The 12,554-nt window shown below is 29.9% G+C and overlaps 1 protein-coding gene across 3 annotated transcripts in view; it reads left to right on the forward strand.

Moving 5' to 3' along the window:
- Positions 1-12,554, forward strand: part of LOC126739172 (coiled-coil domain-containing protein 102A) — a 50,416-nt gene that overhangs the window by 24,012 nt on the left and 13,850 nt on the right. For all 3 annotated transcript variants that reach the window (XM_050444735.1, XM_050444736.1, XM_050444734.1), the window contains exons 8-9: positions 10,823-11,032; positions 11,092-11,366. In XM_050444735.1, the coding sequence (XP_050300692.1) occupies positions 10,823-11,032; positions 11,092-11,366 (485 nt within the window). The remainder of the gene's footprint in view (positions 1-10,822; positions 11,033-11,091; positions 11,367-12,554) is intronic.

The raw sequence follows: 12,554 nt of genomic DNA on the forward strand, positions 1-12,554 counted from the left end.
TTGTTTTTTTTTTGGGGTTTTTCGCTCACGGTAAACCGCCGAGCATCGGTCATTTTCTGCCAAGATCCACTTCTGTGCAACTTGTACAGACTAAAATCGCTGTCTTGTGGCAATTTAACGCTTTAGTAATTTTTGCGTTCCTTTGTGGATTGGATGCTACAAAATTTGCAAATTAAATGAATTATATCTCTGTAGGAGTTCTTTTGAAACTCATTTGCTGACTTTGATCAGGATAAATGGTTTTGGTCTTATAGTAGCATAGAAAATCTTTCGCTTAAATAGATCAATTTATATTGGAGGACTCGAAAGCTAGAACGATTTTATTAATTCTGTTGCTTTCCCTTTGCTGAATTCTAAAGTGTAAAAAAAAAGGGTTGAAGGATAGGGTGAAAAGAAAGATTCAAAGCAGTTGTATTCTTCGTCGTTGGTCTCCAGTTTCCAGATTGGATTAAAGTTAGTTTGGTATGATGAAGTTCCAGATATATCCAGTTGTTTGATGGTGTCCTTGATTCCTTGAGTCTGTTGTGGTGTCCCAGGCTCCCAGATAAGTCGTTTTTTGTAAATTTGGTGCAGCTTAAATGCTGAAAACAAATTGATTAATATATATTTTTTTGTAATTTAAATTAAGGCTAAATTAAAAACTTACCTATTTTTACTTACCGTGCTTACCTACTTCAAAAGTAGTGCTTAAAATATTACTTATCGACACAAAAAGTGTGATAATACAGTTTTTTATTTTTTTATATCGGCAGAAGTGTAAACCAAATTGTGATCACAATAAGGTGGGTTTATCTTCGTTGTATTTTTTTATAAGCTTTATTAAGTGATACCATGGTATAATAGCTCGTTTTTTTAGTAGTGTTAATATTTTCATAACCTTACGGTTCTTCCCCCAATTAAAATTATATAATTAACAACCTAAATTTGAATTAAATTTACCTGTCATTTGAAAATAAATTTTAAATCTTTTATTTGACACTAATTTCCAGAGGCAGAACTTTTACAAGACTTATAATTCGTAGATACTTGGGTCTTTCTTTTATGCAGTAGTTTTTATAGTAAGTATTGCGTGGCTCTTTACTTAAATTCTATAGGGGTGTTTTAAGGGTAATTTGGACACTGGCGCCCCTGAGCTTTATTTTATTTACTTCCTTTGTTTTAAAGAACTTGCACGACCACTCTCCGCGAGATAGGCTAGCCCAGCACTCTTTTCTTGTCCACCCTTTTATATTGCATTTTATGTTGACCTATGGTTAAATATATGGGTGGCAACTTTTTGTTTTATACTCATAAAAAAAATCATTTTTTTAAATTTTAATTTGGGGTGCCATGCATACGTTGAAAGTTTTCAACAATTTTAAAAAGAAAAAAATTGAAAACTTAAAAAAAAATTTTTTTTTTAAATTTTCAACTTTTTTTCATGATTTTAAGATATTTTTCAAAAATGCCTTAAAATCGGACTCTATAACTTTTTGTCTTGAAATAAAATACAATATAAAAAATCGATTTGGTTTTATAGAGGCCAGAAGTACTAATGATACATTATTTAAATTAGTTGATTAAATGTTTGGTTAAAAATTTGGAGGACGAAATAATAATAGTAAGGATACTTGGAAAGCGCTTTAGATGATTTTAATATTTATGAAAAACAAAAAACAGTATATGAATACTTAATCAGTAAAGAAATCCTAAAACTATAAAAAAAGCATAAAATCTGTTGATGGTTTAACGATAGATATTACTGAGGATTGTATAAATAAATGTGAACACGTAGACTCGACAAGCAGTTCTTAGTTTACCCCTTGTTAATAAATTGATGTTCTAAATGTAATATCTGCTATTAAATCAAAAGCATGTCGGTTTGATAGTGCGTAACAATCCAAATAAGTTAACTATGTTGCACGGGTAGAATCTCTTTCTTGCTTGTCTTTGAATGCATGCAATTTCCTAAAAGTTAAGTTAAATTTTCCTGTTCCGAAAGTCAAAGACAACCAAAATACAGGTTGATAAATTTAATGTAATTTTTTTGAATTTTGGCCATAAATTTAGCATTTATTCTTCGTTTTTAACAAAATTTGGATATTGATTTTTTTATATGCTCCAGCAGGAACATTTTGATTTTTTCATTTAATTTTTTATCTAAAATATACATTGTGCAAGCAGTTTTACTTAAAAAAAGGTATACTTCGCTACAATTAACCCTTTTCGAGATATTTAAATTTAATGTTTTTAATGCACTCAAGATAAAATTTTACAGCTTTCCTACTTAACCTAGTTAAAATATCTGGTAAGTAGGCTGTGCCTGACAAGAGGAAATAATATAAATATGGCCTGTCAATATAAATGTCATTGTCAGGATTTATGTTCTTGTCAGTTACTTTCAAACTCACACATTTAGTAATTTTATCTATTACCTCTATTACCTTTTATTGCGTTCGTATTATTAGTTCTGTTGGTTATAGTAACTTATAGCGTATGACGTGAAAGTCGAATACCTTGGCCCGCACGAAGTCCAGACTTTAACCCATTAGATTTTTGCATATGGGGATACATGAAATGAATTGTTTACGAAAATACAATAAACACAAGAGAGCGATTAATGGTAAAAATATTAACTGCTGGAAAGTCATTTCAAAATGAGCAATTATTTCTTAAGATTGGGCGATCTTTCAGCAAAATAATTTTAAAATGTATTGAGACAAATAATGGAGGTCATGTCGATCATTTACTGGTAAATATTCATATTTTTTATGTATCTTTTATATTTCACCATTCATTCGAAGTGTAATAAAGCAATTTAAATAGTTTAGGAATGTCATTTTTTTAGTGCATTGAAAACTTTAAATGTAAATTTCTCTAAAAGGGTTTATCGCAGAGAGATTATTAAAGTATTCGGTTTTTAAATAAAAAAAATAAATTATGCCAAAGCTAGAAAAGTTACGAAATTAAAAAAAAAATTAAAATATTGCTGGTGACATTCTCTATGACATAGTTTAAAAAAATGGTTTGCTATATAAAAACAAAGCCATATTCTAAGTTTTTTTAAAAACAAAGCATAAATGCTAAATTTATGCCCAAAATTCAAAAATATTACATTAATCTTATCATCCTGTATCTGGGTTGTCTTTGACTTCGGACTAGGAAAACATAACTTAACCTAATTTTTTTGAAGAAATCTGCTGTAACATTATTTACCATTGTTTATGGGACACCCTCTATATAAATCCATTAGTAAGGCTGTTTGGGCCAATAAGAGCTATTTGCAAGGAATATAAACTGTCACGGAACTTTAAAAACTAACTAAGAAGAAAGTAGTAAAACACTTCAAACAGAAACTTGATAAGTGACGAAAAATTCGTGAAATTTAAAAATTAATTAAGTGGCTAGTAAGCCAACAATTTTTATTCTTTTCGTTTTTAAAAGGGTGAAAAGGTTAATATTTAATATTTACGCAAGCAGTTCGGTTTTCTACAAGGAAGATCCACTGATGACGCACTTTATGGGGTACACAACAAAGTGTGTTTATAGTACTATTAATACAAGTAAAGGAACCTTAGTAATATTTTTAGATCTGGGAAAAGCGTTTGATAGTGTTTCACATAATTTCCTTTTAGACATGTTAAGTCACTATAGGATAAGAGGAGTTGACCAAAATTTCATAAAAATCTTCAAGATTGACAATAGTGCCTTAAAAGATAAACAAAGGGGGTTTAAAATAATTCAATGTAGTCAAGAAACTATAAATGGATTGCTTCTGTTTTTACTGTGTCAATGATTTGCTAAATATAAATCAAGCAAACTTATATCATAGCTCTCCTACAGGGAGATGCATCCCAGGTATAACAGTACCCGCCCTGAAACTAAATTTGCAAAAGTTTGCTTTTTTTCGCCTATTTTAGGATATTTTACGTAAAGCCGTGAAAAGCAGGAGTTAAACTGGCGGTAATTATAAATCTACTAGTAAGGCTGCTTAAGACAATAAGAGTCATGCAATAAGCAAATAGCTCTCAAGAAACTTAAAGCTTACTTATTGGAGCACCTTTAGCAAGTGAAACTTTGGTATAATTAACCCATTAACCCCCGAATTATTTTTTTTTTGAAAATCGTTGAAAAAATAGTCTTCCCAAGTTATTTTGAATTTTTAGCCAAAAAAAAATTAAAGAAATTTTTTTGTTTTTTAGTTTTTTCAAAAAAAGATGATCTATAAATAGATCGCTGGGCAAATAATTGATTTTTTTTTTATAAAAAAATACGTTTTTTATTACTGTAAAATTGTACAATATCTAATTTTTGCGGTGATATTTTACAAAACAAGTAGTGCAAAGCGTAATGTTACATTTTTTGCAGTAAGTAAGTGGGCGACTTTTACAAGAAACGTATTGGCATCTTCTTTGATTGGTTCTCTTTTCCAAAAAATGCCCCTTTTCATTAAGTCTAACTTCATCAGGTACGCGTGATTTGGAGGTTGATGGTAAGCTCAGGGGTCTACTTTTCATAATACTTCGTCCATGACCAAGCTTGAGGTAGGTTACTGCAATCTCGCGCCTAAAATCTTTTAAATTTCTTGCCATTGATTCTTCGGTAAAGCTGCAACGAATTTATTACTGCCATATCTATCATCCTTGTGAATAAACACCAGTACCACTTTTTGCCTCGGATGGCGATGCTATGCTTCTCCAAAAGTCAGTCATGGTGATCCACTCCTCCCATGTATTTATTGTAGTTGTATATCAGTCTAGGTTGGGAAACTGGCCTGCGAGCTTTTTCCTTCCTATTACAGCGTGGAACTGAGGCTACTGGCTTTACGTAATCAAAATTAGTGGCCATTGAAACACACTTATTGTCATTCCATTTAACAATTAGTATTTCATTTTTGATGTCGAATCTAAAATCATATGATCCACAAGGCATTTTTTTCCAGTTCCTTGGTTGATTGTAATGGGCACTGGGCAGTCCCATTTTCCCTTATCGTGCCAGTAGCTCTAAATTTAAATTTTTTTAGCTTGTGAAATAGCCTATGACTACTAAAAAAATTATCGAAGTAGACGGAGTAGCTTTTCGAATTTTCCACAATTGATAGCATTTCTACAACTACCCTGGTACCCAAAGGCTCTTTTTGTTGATTTTCTTCTTTTCCAGCATAAAGTGAAAAAGAAAAGCAATATCCGTCTTCGCCACACATTGCCCATAGTTTATAGCAAAAACCTTAGAACATTGAAAGGCTAGAATTAGTAAACAACAACTTTGTTTGAGTCCAACATGTGCACAGGGGCAAGAGGGGTGTTTTGTTTACAAACATATTTGCCGATTCTCTGTTGTCAAGTCGACGCAAATTTCCAACGGAGGAAATTTTTAGCTATATTTTAACAACCATTATAACGTTAATTTAACTTATTTGTGTTGTATTTTATAGGAAAATTTAAAATAAAAAGAATAAATACTACAATTAACCTATTTTAAGAATAAATATAATATCCTTAAGCAAAAAAAAACAAAATTATTAACATGCTTATCCCTAAAACTGCTTCTAAAAAATTTGAAGCGACAACACCGGAGCTTAAGCGCCTGAGCTATACGCGTAGTGTCATCTGTCAAACGGCCTCTTTGTTTATTTTCGGGATTCGTGTATTTTCATTAATTTTTGGTTTAAAAAGGAAAAAGGCCACATTTTAGTGTTTTCTTAAATTGCTAGGATGGCAAAAACTTGTGTCGTTTGTGCCGCATCATGATAAAAAGATGATTCCAGCCGATCTTTTCACAAGTAAGTACCGATACTTTCATAACATCACATCATAGGGTTACCATCATCATAAACGTAGAATAGGGGATCTTATAGATATTAACCTAATAAAAACTTGAATGTGAAAGTGTGCGTAAAATACCAAAATATTTATATTTTTAAATGTACCTATATAGTTATGTTTTTTTAATATAGATATTAGGTAGATAGATGAAATTACTAATTTTTTATTGCCTTTAAATAATTTTGAAACTTATTTAGATATTGATATCTATGTATAAAGTTAATTTTGTCTTTCCCTAAAATTTGGTCGATAATTTATTGTTTGTTTTACCATATTGCAACTTACAATAATACATATAGTAATTGACACCACATATTAATTTATTACTGTAATTTTTTTTGCTTTTTGATTAAATATCAAATACTTATTATAGATTGCCTAATATATGCCCACAGGGAACAATGGATTTTATTAATGGAAATCAACACAATTAAAAAGAACATATTTGTTTATTCAGATCACATCCTTGGAAGTGATTTCTTATATAAGGAAGATAATATTATCAGTAGCCAGACTTTATTAAAAAAATCAGCTCTACTTCAAAGGTAATTTTTTTTTAAATATATTTTTCTAGTATAAAAAAATCGTCACAAAAAGTATTAGTGTTACTCATATAAGCTTTATTTATACCTAATACTTATTAAATTAGGTATGTGTGTAAAACTATTTTTTTACTAGGATTTCTGATTCACTGGTTAAAAACACAGCAGCCGATAGTTCAGTTAATTTACCAAGTGATTTACCCTTCAAAGCTGCAGGGGTAGTTTTCCTGAAGAGTGCATAAACTTCTTTAGCTTCCAAAATGGTATATAGTACAAGCAGTGAAGCTAATATAGACAAGTATGGATAATTAACATAGATTAATATTCTTGATACACCAAATTTTGTATAATTACAGATCTGATCATTCATCATCAACAATAACTGCATCTGAGATTAATAGTTACCGTGGGGTCTAGTTCAACAATTACTATTTCTCATCCAAGCCGTTTTTGTTTAACTGCTACACATTCCCTTACTCTGCCAAGGAAAAGGTAAAAATGCACTCAAAATAGACTACTAGTTTTATGCCATGTATCATCCTATTCTATATATCTTATTTAAAAGTGATATAGTATTTTATTGTGTTATATTTGTTTAATTAAATGCAATTAATCAAATGTATGATATTACAAAGATTCTTTATAATAACATGCATTTTATTGATCAATTGGTTTATCATAATATATTTTTTTAATTTTTTCTTTTTCTTTTTATTTAATACTGTATTTTTGTGTATATTATTCTAGGGTAAAATCAAAATGATATCCTGAGGACCTAAGCACTGATGATTCCACCGTTTCAAAAGCTAAATCACTTGTCACCAAATTATGGAAAAAAAAATAAAGAACAAAAAATTAAAATTCGAAGATTGCAACAAACAAATTTGGGCCAAAGAAATTGAATTAGATTTCTCAAGTCATTATTAAAATACTTAAGAAATAATAACATGATTTTCGAAAAAGCCCAACATACTACATATTTTATTTGAGTTGTAAAAGTACTTGTTTGTATATTTCTACTAATAAACTATCTAATCTAATCTATTGTACATAGTCTTTATTCTCAGGTAAGCTTTGTTTTTTAGTATAAGTTAATATCATATAATAATTGGTATTAGGTATTATATAGGTTACTGTTAAATGTCTCAAAACCATTGTACAGACTAAATACTCATAATAAAAATCTTATAACCTGCAACTCCTTACTCCTTACCGAAACAATTTGAACATCCTTGTAGTTTTAACTCTTTCCGCTGAAGCAATACTGTCCCTTTGAAAAAGTCAGCACCATAGAAGTATATATTATGTGATATAAAGTACGTGATGTAAAACTGAGTTTTATCCAATATAACAATAAAATTATGCAAAATAATAAAAATTTGTGTCTTAAAACATGATTTATTAAGAAATCTATAATATTATATTATTAAAATATTTAATTTCCATAAAAATGCTTTGACAAAAATGCTGCCTTTTATTAGGACCTTCCTGTAACGAAGTCCGTTAAAAAACACATAAATAGCTCGTAAATGGTAATATTACTTATACTCAAACTCTATAATAATTAATAAAAATTTATCAGGTAAATATTTGTTGACGACGTCACTGGTAGAGAGTGCTTGTATCGGTGGCATCAACAATGCAATCGAGCGGCGTTGCGATGCTATTACCGTTTTCTCGTTGCTTCGTACTTTATTTTAATTTATTTAACGTATATTGACTTCGATATAGAGTATCTTATTAAATTTCTTTAAAAAAATGCTTGATAATTTATTAAAGGGGAGCAGTAGTATTGTTTTGAGCCTTCGGAAACAACTGAAAATTTTTATGATATTATAAAGTGATTTTTTCCATTTCTCTATGAGCATTTGGCATCATTGCATCAGAGATGTTGCAAGCAAACAAACCTGCCCATAGTTCCACGGTATGCTACTTCTAGCCTTTCAATGTTCTAAGGCAAAAACGGATTGGCTTGGCTCTAATTAATTGTTTTAACGAGTGCCGACCATAATACCTAACAAGCATTTCATCAATTGACAGATTTCCTTGAAAAATTCCGAATTTTTTGAAATTATTATTAACTTTTTCAAATAATGGTCGTATTTTAAAATATTTATCATTTGTGTTGTCTTTAGCTTTAGTATTGTCGACAAAATGAATACATAATTTTATTTCCAAGTAGGCATTTCTACTCATAGCATTTTTCACGATTGATTGGCCCAAATCGTCTTCATCGGACCAGTAATCTCTTTCAGAGGGTAAAGTATGATAGCCACTAAATATCAAAAAACCAATAAAAATCCTTATATCATCTTTTGATATTGTAAATCCATGTCGATTCTTTTGGGTAACTGCATAGTTAGTAGTTTGTTCCCTTATCATGCTGTAAATTTCATCATCGAAAAAGTGTTCAAATATGTTTACCCCAGAGGAGTCTTTCAATGTAGCTTTCATATCATTCTCAGCTTGTAAAAAATCCTGTTCGGCTGTTTGAAGATTATATTTAGGGTCAGTTTTGATCCATTTAGTTTCAAGTTTTTGTGGTTTTTCAATTTTTCCTTTTTTTTTTCAGGGAGTAGATGTGCCAATGGTAAGTTATCTTCTTCCTCGCTTTCGTCATCTTCATTTGTCTGTATTTCTACATAACCAGCAATATCTTCTAAGATAGGGATTCCAGTTTCTTCATCGTTAAATACTTCCTCATCGGTTAGCTTATGAACATCGGGTGGCAACGCTAGTATGTCCGCATCTATTTGCTCTGAGTACAGGTACTGCACTGCATCTTCTAGATTTTTAAATATATTAGGTTTGCCCATTTTTATATCTGAAATAAAAAAAATCTTACAGAAAAACATTTTTTTGTATCTAATATAAGTTATAAGTATTTTTTAGAAATTAAATTTAAAAAAATCTCTGTTTATCCCAGCGATCTATTTATAGATCATTTAGCTACATTTATTGAACCCCTCCTAATAGAAATATAATACATAATTTAACTTACCTTAACAATTTTTAAAGCTATCTCAAAATATAATAGTCGATGCACTTGATAAAAAAAATGTCTCCAACGAAGGTCCAATAAAATAAACACTTTCGGTCGTACAATGAAGTAAGGTACTAAATAGGACCGATTTACAATCAAAGTAACGATGTTGGTGGTAGGCGCGGCTTAATATTCCAAGGGTCTTTCAGTTATAGTGCGGTTAAGGTATATAATTCATTGCCAAATAACCTTAAAGCTAAAACCTCGGCTGTCTTATTTCGAAAAGCTGTCAAATCTTACTTTTCTAATACTGCGAACTAATAACTAAAATATAAAAAATATATTTCATTTAATTTTAAGTTATATTACTAATTACTTACTTATTACTTTTTTCTCTTTCTTTTATAAACTAGATATAATTATAATTATTTAAATAATTAATTACGTCATGTGATGTAAGCAAAATTCTATTTTAGGCTTTTCTTCGTCTTTTTTTTTCTTTCTGTATGTTCTTCATAATGTTTAAAACTTATTCAATTCATTTATTATTTACATTATTATGCTTTCGTATGTTAAGTTAGCAGTGTGGTTAGATAGAGTAGCCCCAGGCTAGATCTCGCTGCATTTTTGGTTAATAACTTTTGTAACTATTTTCGTAATATAAAGGCATTGATTATTATTATTATTGTTATTATTATTATTATTATTATTATTATTATTATTATTATTATTATTATATCCTAGGTATGATGCAGGAGATAAACTGGCGGTAATTATAAATCTACTAGTAAGGCTGCTTAAGGCAATAAGTCATACAAAAAGCAAATAGCTCTCAAGAAACTTAAAGCTTACTTAATCGAGCACTTTTAGCAAGTGAAACTTTGGTAATTAATGAAAAAATATCGGAAAGATGCTGATGATGAGTTGGGAAACTCGGAAACTAATTTAGTATTTTATATCGGATAATTTAGTAATTTTTAATTACGTTTATGGTGTGCTTAGCGGTTTTAATACACAATTTTGACCGTATATCTTTCCATAAAATGCTTACAATAGCAATATATTTTATAAGATACTAGTTTTATTTGATAAGAGCAAAAGCATCAACTCAGTAACAGCAATCAATCAATTTTAAATTAACTTTAAAAATAGATGGTTTTTTAAGAGAAAAAATAAAAATTGAATAAATAGAACATATGTTTTTCATCCTTGAAACACAGTAGGAAATAAAAGTCTTCAGAAAAAAAACAAATAAGATTAATGTGCAACTAATTATGTTTTACTGAAAAACAATTAAATTTATCACATAAAAATAGTTTATAGTTAAGTTTTAGAATATATAATATTTTTTAATTTATCAGGCAGAATTTCTTATATGAGTTAGTCGATAAATTTTAATAAAAGTGAACATTTTTATATGTTAAAAGTTATAATTTTTATTACTGTTTACCACTTTCCTCGTGATATAAATAATAAACAATTTTCACTTTCAGTTAGAGAGACTTCAGGCCGAAAATGCGTCAGAGTGGGCCAAAAGAGAGCGTCTAGAAACAGAAAAGTTAGCCCTAGAAAGGGACAATAAAAAACTAAGATCCGAAATAAGGGACATGCAGGACAGATTAGAGAGAAAAAGCAATCGGACCTTAAGCACCTCCGACATGGAAATCAGGCATTTACAGCAAGAGATTTGCGATAGAAATAAAGTAATATTGCAACTTTTTTTGGATGTAAATTAAACTGATTTGTGTGGTTTTTCTCGCAGGAAATCGCTGACTTAAGACATTCCCAGTCTAAACTAAAGAAAATCGTGCAGGACAAGATGACCGAGCTGGCGCACGCGACGAGACGAGCGGAACAGTACGAGTCTGAAGTGAAAAAACTCAGGACGAGAGTGGAGGAGTTGAAGAAAGATTTGGCGATCGCGGAAGACGAGCTGGACACGGTGCAGAATCACTCGAGGAAGTTGCAAAGGACTAATGATGAACTACAGGAGCAAGTTGATAATTTCCAGGTGCAATTGCAGCATTTACATACCAGGTCAGTAAATATTTTTAGCTCTAATAATATATAACCAATATTTAATTTAATTTTAGAGCAGAGTTTCTTTAATTAATTATATGCTAATTGGAGAAGGGTGCTATCATTAACTAGAATTAACATTAATAGGTTTTTGGGGAAAAAAACTGAATTGTGTGTACTGCCTTGTCGTCATTATACTGGAAATCTTAATTTTTTTGAAAGGGCATATGTTTTTTAAAATGTTTTTTTGTCATCGTGCATAGAGAAAGTAAAATAGGAAGAGGAGTTAATCAAATGTATACCAGATGGCATCACGTTTATGACGCGCTACAGACAGATACTATAAACCAAAAGGTCAAAGTCGAAAAGGTAATGTCTCCATAAAAGTCCACTACCAAATTTTATCCACACAATAGCTTTTTTGTCTTTGGCCTCTGGGTCTATTACTGCTCACGAAAGTGAAAACACGTGGAACGCCTCACGAAACAGGAAGAGAAAAGTGCTAAAACGAAGGAAATAATAAAAAAAAATAAGAAGGAACTTTTAGGAATAATAAACATATTGGAAAAATAAAGTAACATTTATATTTCCTTGAATTTGAATATATTTGGACAAATGTATTAAAATATTAAGACAGAATGTTTTCTTTGAGATAATTTCTATAATATATTATATAAGTTACATGTGAGGCTTCTTAAAGATGATATTCCAAATCTAAAATACCATTATCCTATAAACAATATATTAAAAAAGTAAGGTAATTGGGATTGAATTGTAAAAGCACATTAATAAAACAGGAGGGCTAGATGGTTTTCGTCTTATTTTTCATTTCAAGTTTGGTAATGACTTACTTAAAAAGCAATTTAAGTTTTGATGAATTAATTATGCCTCGGGTAAAAACATAAGCTATTGGCAACTTCCATGTTTTATGAAGACCATTTAACATAAAGACTAAAGCATGATTGGGAAACTCATTTTTCATACCTAATGGATCCCGTCAACCTACCCATCTATTTTGTCATTGAATTTGTTATACACCTAGTTGTGATTGACACTAAATGTGAGTTTTATTTATTTTGAGTTTTATTGTGACTTTTTTTAATGTATGTGAATTACATATTTTAAGATAATCATTTAAAAATTTGCATAAATGGTCTTGACTTTTTTGTGGGGTTCAAATATAGCCTTATTAATTGTATTAAAAGA

Source organism: Anthonomus grandis, chromosome 8 (genome assembly GCF_022605725.1).
Source record: "Anthonomus grandis grandis chromosome 8, icAntGran1.3, whole genome shotgun sequence".
NCBI classification, from domain to species: Eukaryota; Metazoa; Arthropoda; class Insecta; order Coleoptera; family Curculionidae; genus Anthonomus; species Anthonomus grandis.